The sequence below is a fragment of the Macaca fascicularis genome, chromosome 3 (assembly GCF_037993035.2).
Source record: "Macaca fascicularis isolate 582-1 chromosome 3, T2T-MFA8v1.1".
Taxonomy (NCBI): Eukaryota; Metazoa; Chordata; class Mammalia; order Primates; family Cercopithecidae; genus Macaca; species Macaca fascicularis.
Window position 1 is genome coordinate 33071554 of NC_088377.1, and position 17973 is coordinate 33089526.

A 17973-nucleotide genomic window follows, 5' to 3' on the forward strand; every position below is an offset into this window, starting at 1 on the left:
GTAATCCCCACGTGTCAAGGATTGGACCAGGTTGAGATAATTGAATCATGGGAGTGGTTTCCCCCATACTATTCTCGTTGGTCCTGTAGGTTGCAGAAGACAAGAATTAGGGTTTGAGAACCTCCACCTAGATTTCAGAGGATGTGTGGAAATGCCTGGAGTTCCAAGCAGAAATCTGGTGCAGGGGCAGAGCCCTCATGGAGAACCTCTGCTAGGGCAGTGGGGAAGGGAAATGTGGGATTGGAGCCCTATACAGAGTTCCCACTGGGGCACTGCCTCGTGGAGCTGTGAAAAAAGGGCTGCATTCCTCCAGACTCCAGATTGGTAGATCCACTGACAGCTTGCACTGTGCACCTGGAAAACCTGCAGACACCCAATGCTAGCCATGAAAGCAGCTGGAAGAGGGGCTGTACCCTGCAAAGCCATGGGGTGGAGCTGCCAAGGCCATGTGAGCTCACCTGTTGCATCAGTGTGTGCTGGATGTGAGACGTGAGTTAAAGGGGATCATTTTGGAACTTTAAGGTTTAATGACTGTCCTATTGGATTTCAGACTTGGATGGGGCCTGTAGCCCCTTTGTTTTGGCCAATTGCTTTCATTTGGAATGGGTGTATTTACCCAATGCTTGTACCCCCATTGTATCTAGGAAGTAACTAACTTGCTTTTGATTTTACAGGCTCATAGGTGGAAGGGACTAACCTTGTCTCAAGTGAGACTTTGGACTTGGACTTTTGGGTTAATATTGGAATGAGTTAAGACTTTGGGGGACTGTCAGAAGGGCATAATTGTGTTTTGAAATGTGAGAAAATGAGATTTGGGAAGACCATGGTGGAATGATATGGTATAGCTCTGTGTTCCTACCCAAATCTCACCTTGAATTGTAATAATCCCCATGTGTCAAGGGCAGGACCAGGTGGAATCCTGGTTGAATCACAGGGGTGGTTTCCCCCATATTATTCTCTTGATAGTGAGTAAGTTCTCAAGAGATCTGACGGTTTTATATGGGGCTTCTCTATTTGCTTGATTCTCATTCTTCTCTCTCCTGCCACCATACGAAGTAGGTCATGTTGCTTTCCCTTCCGCCATGTTTGTAAGTTTCCTGAGGCCTCTCCAGCAATGCAGAACTGTTGAGTCAGCTAAACCTCTTTTCTTCATAAATTACCAAGTCTTTGGTATTTCTCTGTAGCCACATGAGAACAGACTAATACAGTATCTAAATTCAAAAATTGCACATGAACACAGGCCTAGAACAGATGTTTCAAATTTGTTCAGAAGGCAAAGAAACTGTTGGTCTTGAGTTAATTTACAAACATTATACTCTATGTGGAACAGCATGAAATAGTGATTTTTATTCAGATACTTGGATTAGTGCATTGTCATGAAGGAATGTAAAATATGGGAACATATACACATGTGTTATAATCTGTCCACCTAATCTTGGCTAATGGGTTTACTGTTTTTCTGTTAATAATTATTTGCTAATACAGTCATTCATCATTTAACAATGGGAGTATCCTCTGAGAAATGCATGGTTAGGCGATTTTGTCATTGCTTGGACATTATAGAGTGTATTTACACAAACTTAGATGGTATAGCCTGCTACACATGTAGGCTATATGGAATGTAGTATAGGTTTATAACCTAGAAGCAATAAGTCACAAACCTGTACAGCATGCTACAGTATTGAATACTGGAAGCAATTATAACACAATGGTACATATTTGTCTATGTAAAAATACCTAAGCATAGGAAAAGGTACAGTGAAAATATAGTGTCATAATCTTACGGGACCGCTATCATATATTAAGTCTTTTGTTTACAAAAACATCATTATGCAGCACGAGTATACATTTAATTATGTTTTGGGATTTAAATTGTCTTTAAGATGCTACAGGAATCAAAGAATTTTAAATGATCTTTTATTTTCCTTGGTAAAATGGAAACAGGAATATTTACTCACTGTAGAAAATGTATAATATTATATAAAATAGGAATCACCTATAATTATACCATCCAGGAATGCCTACACTTTGCATTTGGTTTATAATCATTCTTCCCCTTCCTCCTTCTTGTACATGCCCCTATGTATAGACACATTATTTTTTTATTTAGCAAAATTAGGATCTGATTGAAATGTGTTCTGCATCCTGATTTTTTATACTGAATGTTATTTTTTCTGTGATACTAATGATTCACTGGACCAGGCATATTAATATGCCAGTATAGGATGCTAAATGGGAAATATTAATATTGGATATTCTCAGGCTCAGACATATGAGTAATGCAGAGATTAGAGGGAACAAGACATGAGATAGGAGGCTACAGAAGTAGTTACTTTGATCATTCATATGAAAGATAATGTGAGCCTGGATCCAAGTCAGTGGGAATAAAAAAACAGGCTAAGGGGGATTCTAGAGGTTTTGGGGCTGTAGAACAGACGTGTGTTTGCATGGTTAATTGAATAAGTGAACATTAAGGAAAGAAACCAATCTAGAGTGACTTCAAGTTTTGAGCTTTGTGACTATTTAAAAAGTATAATGCTATTCTATACTGAGCTAAAAGGTACATGAAGAGAATCCAATTTAATCCATTCATTACAAATTATTGAGTTCTTCTATAGACCAGGATCTGTGCTAGGAATGGGGGATACAATTCTGGACAAATTAGATGTCTGCTGTTATATAAATTAGATGTCTGTAGCAGATAGATTTTTAAATAATAATAAAAATAAAACAATGATGCCCATCATTCTACTATTCAAAGAATTTTTAATGAGCATCTACACTGAGCCAGGCACTGTGTGAATTGCTGGGGATACTGTGGTGAGAAAATCAGTCATAGTCTTACCTTCATTAAGCCCGTAGCATAATGAGACATATAAGGATAGTCAAATAATTATAAAATTATATAAGTAAAATCTGCTCATGAAAAAATGTCTTGACATAAATCATAGTGTATATAGAAAATTAAAATAGGGGATGTAAATTAGTGGGGTGACTAAAAGTTTCTCTATTGATGCTTATATTGGTCGAGTCCTAAATGGTGAACAGGAGTCATTGCCCTTCTGCATTCCAGGCAGAAGGACCAATAAATACAGAAAATCTGAAGCGTAGAGAAGCATGACCGACTTCAGGAGCTGAAGGCCATTTAGTATGTTTAAGAATAGAGGTTGGGGCCAGGCATGGTGGCTCACACTTGTAACCTCAGCACTGTGGTAGTCCAAAGTGGGTAGATCACAAGGTCAGGAGTTTGAGGCCATCCTGGCCAATATGGTGAAACCCTGTCTCTACTAAAAATACAAAAATTAGCTGGGTGTGGTGGGACGCACCTGTAGTCCCAGCTGCTCAGGGGCTGAGGCAGGAGAATCGCTTGAACCTGGGAGTTGCAGTGAGCCGAGTTTGCGCCACTGCACTCCAGCCTGGGTGACAGAGCGAGACTCCATCTCAAAAAAAAAAAAAAAAGAAAAAAAGAATAGAATAGAGACTGGGAAAGCAAGAGAGAAAGGAGAAATGTAGAGAACACTTAGATATATCATAGAAATTAGAACTCATAGGCCATGTTCCAGAATTTATATTTTGTTCACTGGGCACATGAAAACCACTGAAGTATTTTAGTTGTGGTGGTCAGGTTGAGGCCACAGTTGGATTTTTCTTTTGGAAAAACAATTTAACCACAGTGGATTGGAGAGATACAAAGCAAGATGCTGTTGCAGGAATATAGACATGACACAATGGTGTGCTGGGCTTGAAGGTTTATCGTTGAAATGGAAAAATGAGGGATTCAAATCAGTTTTGATATTTCAGAGGTAAAGTCAATAGAAATTTCTGATAGATTGAATGTGGAGGTTGAAAGAAGGGTGCTATCAAGGGTGAATCCTATTTATTTGACTTGGGTAATAGGTGGTGGTGCCATTTAATACTCTGAGACAATGTAAGTTTTAGTTTTAGGTTTTTTTGTTTGTTTGTTTTTGTTTTTTTGTTGGAGAAAGTGTTGGAGAAGATAAGTCATTTAGATTTGAACCTAGTGAACTTCAGGCATCCTTCTGATATCCAAATGGACATGGTGAATGACAGTGGATACATGTAACTAAAACTTAGCATACAGGCCTTAGCTTAATGTAGAGATTTTGTAGTCATGAGCAAACTGTTGGTAATTGAAACCACTGCTGTGGGTGTGAGTTTGTATGGGAAGATAACACATTCCTGTCTGGATATGCTGAATTTGAATTATCTCTGAAAAATTTAGATACGTTCATGGAAAGACATTAGTGATACATCTAATGACATTGTAGTCTGTGAAATAGAAAGTGGTAACCCTGCCAGGAGGTAGCAGAGATGGGCTTTGAGCAGAATGATCATGTCCTCTTTTTGGTGTCTAGCTGCTGCAAGGAATCAGAAAGAGAGCAGAAAAAAATATGAGATGGCAGGGAGTGCTGGGTGCCCCACTGGTTGCTCTTCAGCTGTTCTCTGTGTGATTGTCACCTTTGATTAACCAAGTTGTTCTTGACTCAAAAGAGAAACTTCCTTAAACTGATTTTTAAAAGAACTTTTGTTTCCTTCACTTCTGTCCTCTTCTTTAGTCCCTTCCCTTTCTCCTCCTTCTTCTCCTCCACCTCCACCTTCTTTTCTTCCTATTCCTTCATCTCCTCCTCCTACACCTCTCCTTCCTCCTTCTCCTTCTTTTTCTCGCCTTTGCCATCAGTTTTGTCTAGTGAGAAAAAGTGCAATAGAGTAGCTGGAGTTCCTCTTGGGGTCACGAAAGCCCATATTGAGATAAATGAGTCCAGGGACCCACATTTCTGGCACATAGGGATGAGAAATTGAGCAGAGCAGTGAGGAGCGTTATTAGCTTTGTGGCTTTGGGAAAGACTTTTATATGCTCTGATGTTCAGTTTTCTTATCTGTAAAATGGTAATACTCATAGTACCTAATAAAAGAGTCTTTCAGGTAGTTAAATGAGGTTAAGTTTGTAAAGCTTAATTATATTGTAAATGCACAGAAAATTGTACTTATTAAACACTGTATTTCTGTTTTGAATCTCAGGCCTTTATAAGTTATTGTTCTAGATCAAAAATATTTGATAAAATATTTTTAAGTTATCTTTTAATCATCTAGTCTATTTAAGGAACTACGATAGTTGTTAAACGGTCTAAAAAACACATATAGGATGACTTCTCTAATTCTAGTCAAATGTACAATCTAGACATCTACTCAGAAAGACATGTCACTTTTTCCCAAAAGAAGCATTTTCAAAATAGTTCTATGAGGGAATGCATTTATTATTATTTTGCATTTATTATTTTGTTCTGTTATAAATTAGTTTTAATTATTTTAATAAATATCCAATAATATTTTGTTTGGCCTTCTCCCCATAGTATTGTTCTCTGTGGCCTCCCTTATTAGGATTATATTGATTTTAGAATTGAATTATGTTTCAAATTATTAATATGCTAAGTGTATCAAATTTTTTCTCTAGAAAGAACAAACCACTTTGTAAACTTCAAGAAATCAAGATTCTTGCTCAATTTTACAATGACTTTGCAAATATTTCAAGCATTGGTTTGACGTATTTCCAGAGCTCAAATATGGAGTGTTCCACATGCACATACAAGATCCAGAGTCTCATGTTAAAATCACTTACATATCCAGAAAGGTAAGAAAATTAAATTTTGATTTCAACGTGTTATCTTTTAAACTTGAAAATATTGCTTTGTTAAGTAATGGTTTAAGAATTCATGTATTCAAATATCTGTTTATTGTGTATTTCAGACTATATTTTACATAAATATTAGAATCTCAAAAAGGTTTAAAGGTTTTTTTTGGCTTTAATAAAATTTATTTGGGAATCTCATTGTCTAATTAAAGAAAAAACACACACAATCATTTCATAGACACAATAAAGATAAAAAACAAGTAACACCTATGCCTGCCTTAGAAGTTTACCAGTAATTTCTTTCATATACATACATATTAACAGAGTGGTGAGAGTCCTTTTCCACAATTTTTTAGATGAGGGTCGATGTCTAAAACTCTCTAAGAAAACATATGGTGACAGAAGATAGACTTTATCGTGACTTCCAGCAATATCTTCTTTCTCTTAACTTCATTGCTGTTTACTTAGGAAGACAGAAAAGCCCACTTTAATCTGCTGCATCTAAGATCCTGTGGATCACTTGAGATTCAACCCCAAGAATACACTGACAGGAGTGAGATTCTCAGATGTTTACTATAACAGCGCGAGGAGAAGCTGACACTTTACATTGCCGTTTTATAGTCACATGTCTTGGTTTGTCAGTATATCACAAATATCTCCATTCCTATTAAAATGTAACACAATCCTGACTGGGCACCATTTTCTTGAAGGCGATATGCTCTAGAAGTGTTTTTCTTATCACATTTAATATGCTCTTCTCAGTTCTACATCCTCACAGAGGTTTTCCCACTATCCTTGTTCCACATGGTATAGATGTACATGTTTGCTGTAGAAAAATCTATATTTCCATTGACAACACCCTGTGAAATCATTAAGAACTATTAAAAATCTCTTTTATAAGTTGGTCATCTGTCAATCTGCATGTATGAGTTGTCCAAACAGTAAGCATCAGCTGAGAGCCTATAGAAATGGGTGTGTAGATTGTTGGGAATCTCTTTTTTTTAGTTGACTGTGGTGCTTCCTCTTTATTTCTCTTTATGTTCCTGTATTTATATATATTTATTTCCCAGTTATCTTCTTGTCAATGTTGAACATAGTACACAAAAACCTGTGGAGAGTAAAAATAAAAATAATAAATGATAATAATATACATTTAGATGAGGCCTGTATCAATAGAAGAGAGTTGGGAAGTCATTTTATAACTTTTGTTGTGATACTATTTAGTTACTGAAAAGTCAGTAAATCAGATGTCACTAAAATGGCAAAAATCTAGGAGTAATTGTATTGTTCCATGCCTTTGATTGAAATACTTAGATTATCTATAATCTATAACTATACTTATATAATACACAATTATTATAATCTATAATTAAACCATTGACCTAATATGCTGATATTTTTGCTTATTTCCTTTAGGTTAGTTTATGTATTCATTTATTTGTTGTTTCAATTTGTTCTATTTTTTAATTATAATTTAAGTTCTGGGATACACATGCAGAACGTGCAGGTTTGTTACATAGGTATGCACATACGATGGTGGTTTGCTGCACCCATCAACCTGTCATCTACATTAGGTATTTCTCCTAATGCTATCCCTTCCCTAGCCCCCCGAGCCCTGACTATTATTTTGAAGATACAAAGCCTCCACTACACATAAGAATGGAAATTGTATTTGTAGTCTACTAAGGCTAGGCTGTAAAGGGGCCAGGAGTTTTGCATCATTGTAACAGGGGTTGTTGTTCCCTAGTTGCCTTATTAAAACCTTCTAAATGTAAAGTTGGAGTATAAATAGAGATGTCTAGAAGTTATAGTGCATGCTTTCTTCCTGGGATTTAAATGTAAAGAATTTATATTATCCAGGGATAAAGTTTCCTCCCTATGGTATCATAAATACAAGAGAATTTCCTTCTCAGTCCAGAGGCGGCACACGTTGTAAATCTTGGCCAGACATCAGAAATTTAGCTAAAATATTTGCATATAAAACAACCTGTAAGCTCAAGATGAGAAAGAGAAATTTAGTTCCATTCATGTGGACAGTAAAAAGAACCAAGGATAATCCACCCTCTGTGTACATGGGCAAATGCCAGGTCAGCTGCCACTTTCATCATTTAAGCAGAAGTGAACAGGAAAAACACAACAAAACAACAACAAAATGAGGCCTAATGCAGCATAGCAATGCAAGAAGAAAAAGCATAACAATCAAGATTTAGAAATATGGTTGACTTTTTAAAAGATTTACAACAGGAAACAGAAGAAAGTTCCATAAAGCATTGCTCAGTGTTCTCAATGGTATTTAACAAAACAAAAATCCATGTAAGAACTGATGAAGAGTGAGATGATGAGACAACTGATTGCCGTTAAAAGAAGGTTGACTGAGTTTAAAAAAAAAAAACAAACAACTAAAGTTATTTGGTATCAACATCAAAGTAGTAAATAATAGATTTGACCAATAATGTAGAAAATATATTTATTGATAACTTATGGAATAAGGAGATACAAAAATAGAGAAAATAGGGTCTTAGGGTGAAATAACTGAAATGCAATATTGTGGATACCTAATGTTGCTGAAGAGGAGACACAACAGAAGAACTAACTGCAGACGTAATGAAAAAAATTCCCCTTCAACTGAGGAAAAGAAGACACAGATCTCAAATGGAAAGGATGAACCAAAAACCGGGAACTAAAAGAACTAAAAAAACAAATATTTAGGCCTGTTCTTATAAATTTTATTTTAAAACTTTGATGATGAAGAGAATTCTGCAAATATTCAAAAAATTATCAAGGGAGTAGAAGATTCAATGTTGTAGCAATAGCAACTCTTGTTAAATGCACCTACAAGATTCACATGACTCCAGTCAAAATCTAAGGTAGATATTGCATGGTTCTTCCTAATCAATTTGGAGTTACAAATAATAAGATGAGCCAAATGGTCTGAATAATGAATGTTGTTTACAGCTTTATGAAACAGTAATATTCCAAAACAACAATAAAGATATTTGATACTTGAGGAAGAATATAATGGAATAAATGGAAAATTCCAAAATAGAATTTTGTAGATAAGAATAGCATTACAGAAAATGATGCCAGAATAAATGGCAAGTGAAAAAGACTTTGATATGCATTATATCAAGATTAATTTTAGATATGGTAAAGTAATAAATGTATACTGGTAAACAAAAAAAATGGAAGAAAATCTAGGCAAATGTTTATATTTGCACAATAATGAAAGCCAAGACAGAAAACTGAAAGGAAAATATTACGGTTGCCTATAAATATACAAAATTAAAACTGTGTGTCACAAACAGAATTAACAAAATTAAACTGAAAAAACTTTTGTAATGTATATGACATAGATTGATTTAAATTATTTATATATAAATAACTTTTACAAAAATATTTTTAAAATACATTCTAGTTGAAACATGGAAAGAAATATCCTTCCAGTTGTTTAAGCCAAGAAACCTGGGTTCATCTTTTTCTTCTCACTCATCATCCAATCATGAAATCTCTTTGTTCCTACCTTCTGAAAATATCCAGAATTCTTCACCACCTGTATTACTACAAACTCACTAAGTTTTATCGTCTCTCCTTGAATTATTAAAATAGCCTCTTAAGTGTTCTCTTGCTTTTAGCTTTGTGTCCTATAATTTGTTGTCAGTACAAGTGTCCAGAGTGACCCTTTTAAAAGTGGGTTATGTCACACCTCTGCTCAACAATCTCAAAAGTCTTGCCTTCACACTTCAAATAAAAGCCAAAGTCTTCACAATAGCTTACAAACTCCACATGACCTAGCTAGTATCTCCACTGCCTGATACCTCCCAATCTCAATGCCTTGACTACTGTACTTGTAAACTTAGCTATATCCCAACAGCCTTCTTTGCTGTTCCTTGAACACACCAGGTAGTATTCTCCTTAGAACCTTTGCACTGGATGTTCCCTCTGCCTAGAAATTTCTTCCCCTTGAAGCGCCGATGGCCAACTTTCTCACCTCCAAGCTTTTGCTCAAATGCCATTTTTTCAATGAAGCCTACGTTTATCATCCTGTTTACAGTTGTGAGCAGCAGCTCTACCACTCTCAATCGTCTTACCTGGAATTTTTTGTTGTTGTTCTATAGCAGGACGAGCTGCAGACAAAACTCCTCAGACACCAAGTTAAAGAAAGAAGGGGTTTATTCGGCCGGGGGCATCAGCAAGACTCCTGTCTCAAGAGCCGAGCTCCCCAAGTGAGCAATTCCTGTCCCTTTTAAGGGCTCACAACTATAAGGGGGTGCGCATGAGAGGGTCATGATCAATTGAGCAAGCAGGGGGTACGTGACTTGGGGCTGCATGCACCGGTAATTAGATCAGAACAAAACAAGATAGGGATTTTCACAACGCATTTCTATACAATGTCTGTAATCTATAGATAACATAACCGATTAGGTCAGGGGTCGATCTTTAACTACCAGGCCCAGGGTGTGGCACCAGGCTGTCTGCTTGTGGATTTCATTTCTGCCTTTTAGTTTTTACTTTTTCTTTCTTTGGAGGCAGAAATTGGGCATAAGACAATATGAAGGATGGTCTCCTCCCTTATTCCCCCACCTTTGAGACGCTCACTCAATAGTGGAAGTTCTCACTTTCATTTTTACTACCCATGTCTTCTAGCAAGACAGATCGATAGTGATTCACATAGTACACTTGTGCTGAAGCATTTTGGTGAACTAAGGTAGCAGTGAGGCTTTTTATCATTTGAAGAAGTACAGGTAGCAAACAAGGGAGTAAGCAAGTTCCTGTTACTATTATAACTCTTATTATAAGAGTTTTAAATCCTCCTAGCGCTGGAAACCATTTTCCAAGCAGGGCCCCAGGATGAAATCCATGCCACACTTGCACAGTCACATGTGCCAGTTTTGTCATATCTCTAACTATGTCTTCAACTACTTGCCCTTGATTATCTATGTGTAGGCAGCAATTAGTAAGGTTAAATTTCTTACAGACGTCTCCTTCAGCTGCTACCAAGTAGTTGAGAGCTAATCTATTTTGATAGATAGCATTTCTTATCTGAGTTTCTTGCCAGACCAGAATAGACAAAACTCTGCTGGCTTTATTAGTGATTATTTTTAAGGCAGCTTGTAACCGTATGATTCAGTTGATCATGTAAATGGGGGTCTGGTATCCCCATGAGCCGTCTTGTGCCTAAGTAGCAGGCCTATAATATTGTATGATTCTCTCAGGGTGCCGTTTATCATTTTATCAATTGCCTATAGCTATGCTTCTCTTTTCGCGGGAAGCACGGACAGGGAAGCTCAGGAATTTGCCTGTTTTTATGGGCAGTAGGAAGAAAGATGGTTTAATAGTGCTAATAACACAACTACCTGCCCACTGGTCAGGTAATTTGGCATAAGTTCTATGTCCACATATCCAGTATAATCCAGTGGGGACTGTCCAGTACCAGTGGGACTCCGAGTGGGTCCACACAGTTTGCAACTTTGGGAATTTACTAAATGGATTTCTTTCTGTGTGATTTGAACTCCAGCAAGTGACTGTTTTTTGGTACCATTATACAACTTCTGTCTCAGACAACTAAGTCATCCTACTGGGTGAGTGAATTATTTTCCTTCTCTAGCTATGCAATATTGTCCAATAATTGAGGCTTTTAGGACCCAGAAATTATCAGGGTCATTCTTTTGAGCCAGGAATTCATCAGGAACTGGGTCTGTAGGTACTAATTCTCTGGCTTCCCATGGCCATTGATCTCCTACTACAGTTCCTCCACATACATAACATGAAGTGATATTGAGAGACTGGGCTACATGCTCGGCTAATTGCAAAAACAAATTTCTTGTTTTTCCTGGAATTTCTGGTACTGGCACATTTAGTTCATCATAGAAAGTTTGAAACACTGGCTCAGGAGAGCTTTTGTAAGCTTCTCCTCGAACCAAAATATTTACTCGAGGATCCAGTCTGGCCCCATCGATTCCTAAGGTCACACGCTCCTCTTTTTTCCAGCAAGGATCAAGGGAATTGATTATTACTAGCTCTAATGGGTTACATTGTCCTTTAGTACAGGAAGGGCCATTTTTTCCTTTCTGAAGGTGGACTGGATCCTTTTCACTTTTTTTTAATCCAAGTGGCCTAAATGACACAAGACTAGTATTTACATTTATTTCCACACGGTCTTAATTTATGACAGATGTATTTATTTTCTGCCATATAGTCTCTTTTCTAATTAAGAGAACCACATCTTATTTATTACTATTAATGACAGCACAGGCATCAAATTTTAAGGTAACTTGTTTGGGCACCTCTTTGTCTTCTGTTATGGCTAACACTTTAGCTCATATCATTTATGAGCTCCCACCTGTCCTCAGTCCTTAATCTTATTTTAAAAACTGTGGTCATGGGAGGCTCAGATGGGTCAAAACACACATCAGGTTGGTCATTTCATGGGCTACATACCTTGCGTAGAATAACGTTATACAAGCAAGTTATTTTTACAGTTCCAGTACACTTATAATAACCATAAAATAATAGGACTGTAGCAACCTTTTGTCCTACCTCAGTAACTTGATGTATACACTGAGAATAGTCCTCAGTCTGAGGAAGGTCAGTCAAAGTCCTTACTGCAAAACTCCAAATTTTAAGGAAAATGAGTCCCGCGATGAGTCTCCTCATGCTTGGGCCGTGAGTGGACCAGTCAGCTTCCGGATGTGACAGGAGCAGGGCTTGTCGTCTTCTTCCGAGTCACTTTGCAGGGACTGGCGAAGCTGCTCCCATCCATGTACCACTCACAGTCTAGTGATGTTTAAGGATGGTCTTGGAGGTTGGGCCTGCTAGAATAAACTGAGTCCAAAACCTCTACACAGTTATGTTCAACTGGGCTCTCTGATACTGGGAGCAAAGTGGTGGGGTTTAGGGTGTGGCAAACTTCAATGGTTATGTGGGGATTTTCACATGGCAAGCTTTGGTACTTGGTTAATCTAGCATTTGTTAACCAATGATGTCCTTTGGTAGTCATTAAAGTTACCATAGCATGGGGGGCCTTTATATTCAGGTTTTGCCTAAGGGTTAGTTTATCTGCTTCTTGTGCTAACAGGGCCATTGCTGCTAGGGTCCTTAGACCTGGGGGCCAGCCTTTGGAAACCCTGTCTAGTTGTTTTGAGAGATAGGCCACTGGCCTTGGCCAGGGCCCCACAGTCTGGGTTAAAACTCCAACTGCCATTTTTTCTCTTTCTGACACATAGAGTGTAAAGAGTTTTGTCAGGTCAGGTAGCCTTAGGACTGGGGCCGACATGAGTTTTCCTTTTAATTCATGAAAAGCTCGTTGCTGTTGGTTGTAATAGATGTAGTTTATCTAATCTACATTTTTATTAACTGTTACCTACCAAAATATTGACTCAAATCCTGCAGCTCTTTGATTTCAAGCTGTAAATTGATCTGGTATTCCTAGTGGGACTCCAGTTGTGTCTAAATAGACATGAGAGTTGAAAGACCCATAAGGGGCTTCTCTCACTTTACGATGTCTTATTTTTTTCCTTCTGGTTAATGAAATGCCAGAGTGAAAGGGATAGCCAATTGGACTAAAGTCCAAGTGCCACTCCAGTTATTCGGCAGAGTGCCTACTAAAGGTCCACCACAATACCACCACACATCCACTCAGGGATGAACAAGGGCTGACTGATTGATAAGCTCTTGAAAATTCTTAAGGTCACTGCATCCTTTCAGGTCTCTAAGGAACGCTAAGTTTCCTCTCTGTCATGAGAGACATGAAGTGAACTTAATGTTGGGAGCTAGAGGCTGGATGGCCCTCGGGGGCTGACCCGCAGGGTGCCGGACTTTGGGATATAACAGAGAGCTTGGCATGACTTATTACTCCGTGCTGTAGAATCCTGGAAAACAGCTACCATGCAGCCCACACCTGGTCGACTGCAGGACCACCTTAGTGGAAAGGGGACAATCTGGGCCTCTGGCCTGCCATGTGCACAAGCATAACAATTGCTTTTGTTTAATGTGCAGATGGAATACTTGATCCATTTTCACCAGGCATTTGCATCATGGTATCCTGTCTTAACTGCTAAAGTTTGTTTTAAGTCTTTAACTTCTATGATCCTCTAGTAAAGTGAATATATGATTTTAGGAAATTACAAAAACCAGTTGGGGCAGTCCATCCTTGCTCTTTAGTGGTCCACAGAACATTGGACTAACTTTGACATGAAAGCTCTACATCGGGGGGCAAGACTCCTGGTTGGCACAGGGGTATTTATCAAAATCTCCCAGGATTAAATGGTCCTAGTTTACTAATGCCCAGTCTGAGGAGAGTCAGGAGGGACAGAAGTACTTTTCTGAAGTAGAAAGCTATCTTTGACTTGGCAAGTCCTTACATGGTATAACAAAGAAAGCATTAAATGCAATAGCTTGAGGCAAAATTGACTTCGTTATGTTAATAACCAGATGGTCAGCAATAGAACGAGGAAAGAAGAAAGAGTAATAGAACAGATAAAAGAATTAAATTTTTCTTAGCTTTAGTTTGGTAGGGTTTTCCCCTGGGACTATATGGTGCATGACTCTGGAGGGGATGGCACTTTCTTGACTTGGGTGTGATAAGTCCATCCTCTTTTTTTTTTTTTTTTTTTTTTTTTCCTGTACAAACAGCAATCTTGGTGGTTAGCAGAACAAGGTAGGGTCCTTCCCAGGCTGGCTTGAGTTTTTCTTCTTTCCACCCTTTGATGAGAACGTGATCTTCAAGCTGGTGCTGGTTTATCGGAAATTCTAGGGGTGGTACATGTGCTAAAAGACTTTTAGTTTTTGAGAGAAAGGAAAGCGGAAGACAAACCAAGTATATAATTTTTAAGAAATTGACCTTTTGTTTTAAATGTGGGGACCTTGGCAGTGGATTTGATAGTCCTTAGTGCCTTTTTACTGAGAAATTTCCTTTAGCACCTAATTTTATTAGTTTTTAAACCAAAGAAAGCTAAATATCATTTTACATTTAACAATTTCTCATATGATTTTTATATCAGATAATCTAAATTTTATATTAGTGTGGTATTAATGTTAAACCTAATTTGAATAAAGCCTTGTAGATATATTTATCTAATTTTTAATGTTTGACTATAAGGTAAGATTTTGTAGACACTTTTTAACCTTTTATAATTTTTGCTAAAGAGCAGGTTCGTGCTTTAAGAAAAACTTGTTATGCTTTTACTTTAATGTCCAGTTCACAGAAAAACTGGATGATACTTCTTTAACTTTAGCTAATACGTTTATACACAGAATTTTTTTACAATTAACGTTTTAAAACTTGCTTAAACCTTCAAAACAATAATTTTTTAACTTTTAAAAATTTATTTATTTATTTATTTATTTTTTTTAGCATGATGCCTCCAGCTTCTTTTTTTTTTTTTTTTTTTTTTTTTTTTTTTTTTTATACTTTAAGTTCCAGGGTACATGCGCACAAAGTGCAGGTTTGTTACATATGTATACATGTGCTATGTTGGTGTGCTGCACCCATTAACTCGTCATTTATATTAGGTATATCTCCTAATGCTATCCCTCCCGCCTCTCCCCCATGCCACAATAGGACCCGGTGTGTGATGTTCCCCTTCCTGTGTCCAAGTGATCTCATTGTTCAATTCCCACCTATGAGTGAGAACGTGCAGTATTTGGTTTTCTGTTCTTGCGATAGTTTGCTGAGAATGATGGTTTCCAGCTGCATCCATGTCCCTACAAAGGACATGAACTCATCCTTTTTTATGGCTGCATAGTATTCCATGGTGTATATGTGCCACATTTTCTTAATCCAGTCTGTCACTGATGGACATTTGGGTTGATTCCAAGTCTTTGCTATTGTGAATAGTGCCGCAATAAACATATGTGTGCATGTGTCTTTATAGCAGCATGACTTATAATCCTTTGGGTATATCCCCAGTAATGGGATCACTGGGTCAAATGGTATTTCTAGTTCTAGATCCTTGAGGAATCGCCACACTATTTTCCACAATGGTTGAACTAGTTTTCAGTCCCACCAACAGTGTAAAAGTGTTCCTATTTCTCCACATCCTCTCCAGCACCTGTTGTTTCCTGATTTTTTAATGATTGCCATTCTAATTGGTGTGAGATGGTATCTCATTGTGGTTTTGATTTGCATTTCTCTGATGGTGAGTGATGATGAGCATTTTTTCATGTGTCTGTTGGCTGTATGAATGTCTTCTTTTGAGAAGTGTCTGTTCATATCCTTTGCCCACTTTTTGATGGGGTTGTTTGTTTTTTTCTTGTAAATTTGATTGAGTTCTTTATAGGTTCTGGATATTAGCCCTTTGTCAGATGAGTAGATTGCAAAAATTTTCTCCCATTCTGTAGGTTGTCTGTTCACTCTGATGGTAGTTTCTTTTGCTGTGCAGAAACTCTTTAGTTTAATTAGATCCCATTTGTCAATTTTGGCTTTTGTTGCCATTGCTTTTGGTGTTTTAGACATGAAGTTCTTGCCCATGCCTATGTCCTGAATGGTATAACCTAGGTTTTCTTCTAGGGTTTTTATGGTTTTAGGTCTAACATTTAAGTCTGTAATCCATCTTGAATTAATTTTTGTATAAGGAGTAAGGAAAGGATCCAGTTTTAGCTTTCTAAGTATAGTTAGCCAATTTTCCTAGTACCATTTATTAAATAGGGAATCCTTTCCCCATTTCTTGTTTTTGTCAGGTTTGTCAAAGATCAGATGGCTGTAGATGTGTGGTATTATTTCTGAGGGCTCTGTTCTGTTCCATTGGTCTATATCTCTGTTTTGGTACTAGTACCATGCTGTTTTGGTTACTGTAGCCTTGTAGTATAGTTTGAAGTCAGGTAGCGTGATGCCTCCAGCTTTGTTCTTTTGGCTTAGGATTGTGTTGGCAATGCAGGGTCTCTTTTGGTTCCATATGAACTTTAAAGCAGTTTTTTCCAATTCTGTGAAAGAAAGTCATTGGTAGCTTAATGGGGATGGCATTGAATCTATAAATGGGCAGTATGGCCATTTTCACAATATTGATTCTTCCTATCCATGAGCATGGTATGTTCTTCCATTTGTTTGTGTCCTCTTTTATTTCACTGAGCAGTGATTTGTAGTTCTCCTTGAAAAGGTCCTTTACATCCCTTGTAAGTTGGATTCCTAGGTATTTTATTCTCTTTGAAGTTATTATGAATGGGAGTTCATTCATGATTTGGCTCTCTGTTTGTCTGTTACTGGTGTATAAGAATGCTTGTGATTTTTGCACATTGATATTGTATCCTGAGACTTTGCTGAAGTTGCTTATCAGCTTTAGGAGATTTTGGGCTGAGACAATGGGGTTTTCTAAATATACAATCATGTCATCAGCAAACAGGGACAATTTGACTTCTTCTTTTCCTAACTGAATACCCTATATTTCTTTCTCTTGCCTGATTGCCCTAGCCAGAACTTCCAACACTATGTTGAATAGGAGTAGTGAGAGAGGGCATCCCTGTCTTGTGTCAGTTTTCAAAGGGAATGCTTCCAGTTTTTGCCTATTCAGTATGATATTGGCCGTGGGTTTGTCATAAATAGCCCTTATTATTTTGAGATACGTTCCATCAATACCGAATTTATTGAGAGTTTTTAGCATCAAGGGCTGTTGAATTTTGTCCAAGGCCTTTTCTGCATCTATTGAGATAATCATGTGGTTTTTGTCTTTGGTTCTGTTTATATGCTGGATTACGTTTATTGATTTGCATATGTTGAACCAGCCTTGCATCCCAGGGATGAAGCCCACTTGATCATGGTGGATATGCTTTTTGATGTGCTGCTGGATTCGGTTTGCCAGTATTTTATTGAGGATTTTTGCATCGATGTTCATCAGGAATATTGGTCTAAACTTCTCTTTTTTTGTTGTATCTCTGTCAGGCTTTGGTATCAAGATGATATTGGCCTTGTAAAATGAGTTAGGGAGGATTCCTTCTTTTTCTATTGATTGGAATAGTTTCAGAAAGAATTGTACCAACTCCTCCTTGTACCTCTGGTAGAATTCAGCTGTGAATCCGTCTAGTTCTGGACTTTTTTTGGTTGGTAGGCTATTAATTATTGCCTCAATTTCAGAACCTGCTATTGGTCTATTCAGGGATTCAAATTCTTCCTGGTTTAGTCTTGGGAGAGTGTAAGTGTCCAGGAAATTATCCATTTCTTCTAGGTTTTCTAGTTTACATGCGTAGAGGTGTTTATAGTATTTTTAATGTAGGCGAAAATGTACATTCTTATGCTTCCTTATAATCCTTTTACCAAAGGTATATTTTACTTTTCTTATACATCTTGAACATAAACTGTGTTTTTTTTTTTCAATAGTTTTACATTCAGGAGG

At 37.4% G+C, this 17973-nt stretch overlaps 1 protein-coding gene across 2 annotated transcripts in view; it reads left to right on the forward strand.

Moving 5' to 3' along the window:
- LIPI (lipase I) overlaps positions 1-17973 on the forward strand; it is a 104354-nt gene that overhangs the window by 52491 nt on the left and 33890 nt on the right. For both annotated transcript variants that reach the window (XM_065541127.2, XM_005548943.5), the window contains one exon: positions 5474-5650. In XM_065541127.2, coding sequence (XP_065397199.1) covers positions 5474-5650 — 177 coding nt within the window. The remainder of the gene's footprint in view (positions 1-5473; positions 5651-17973) is intronic.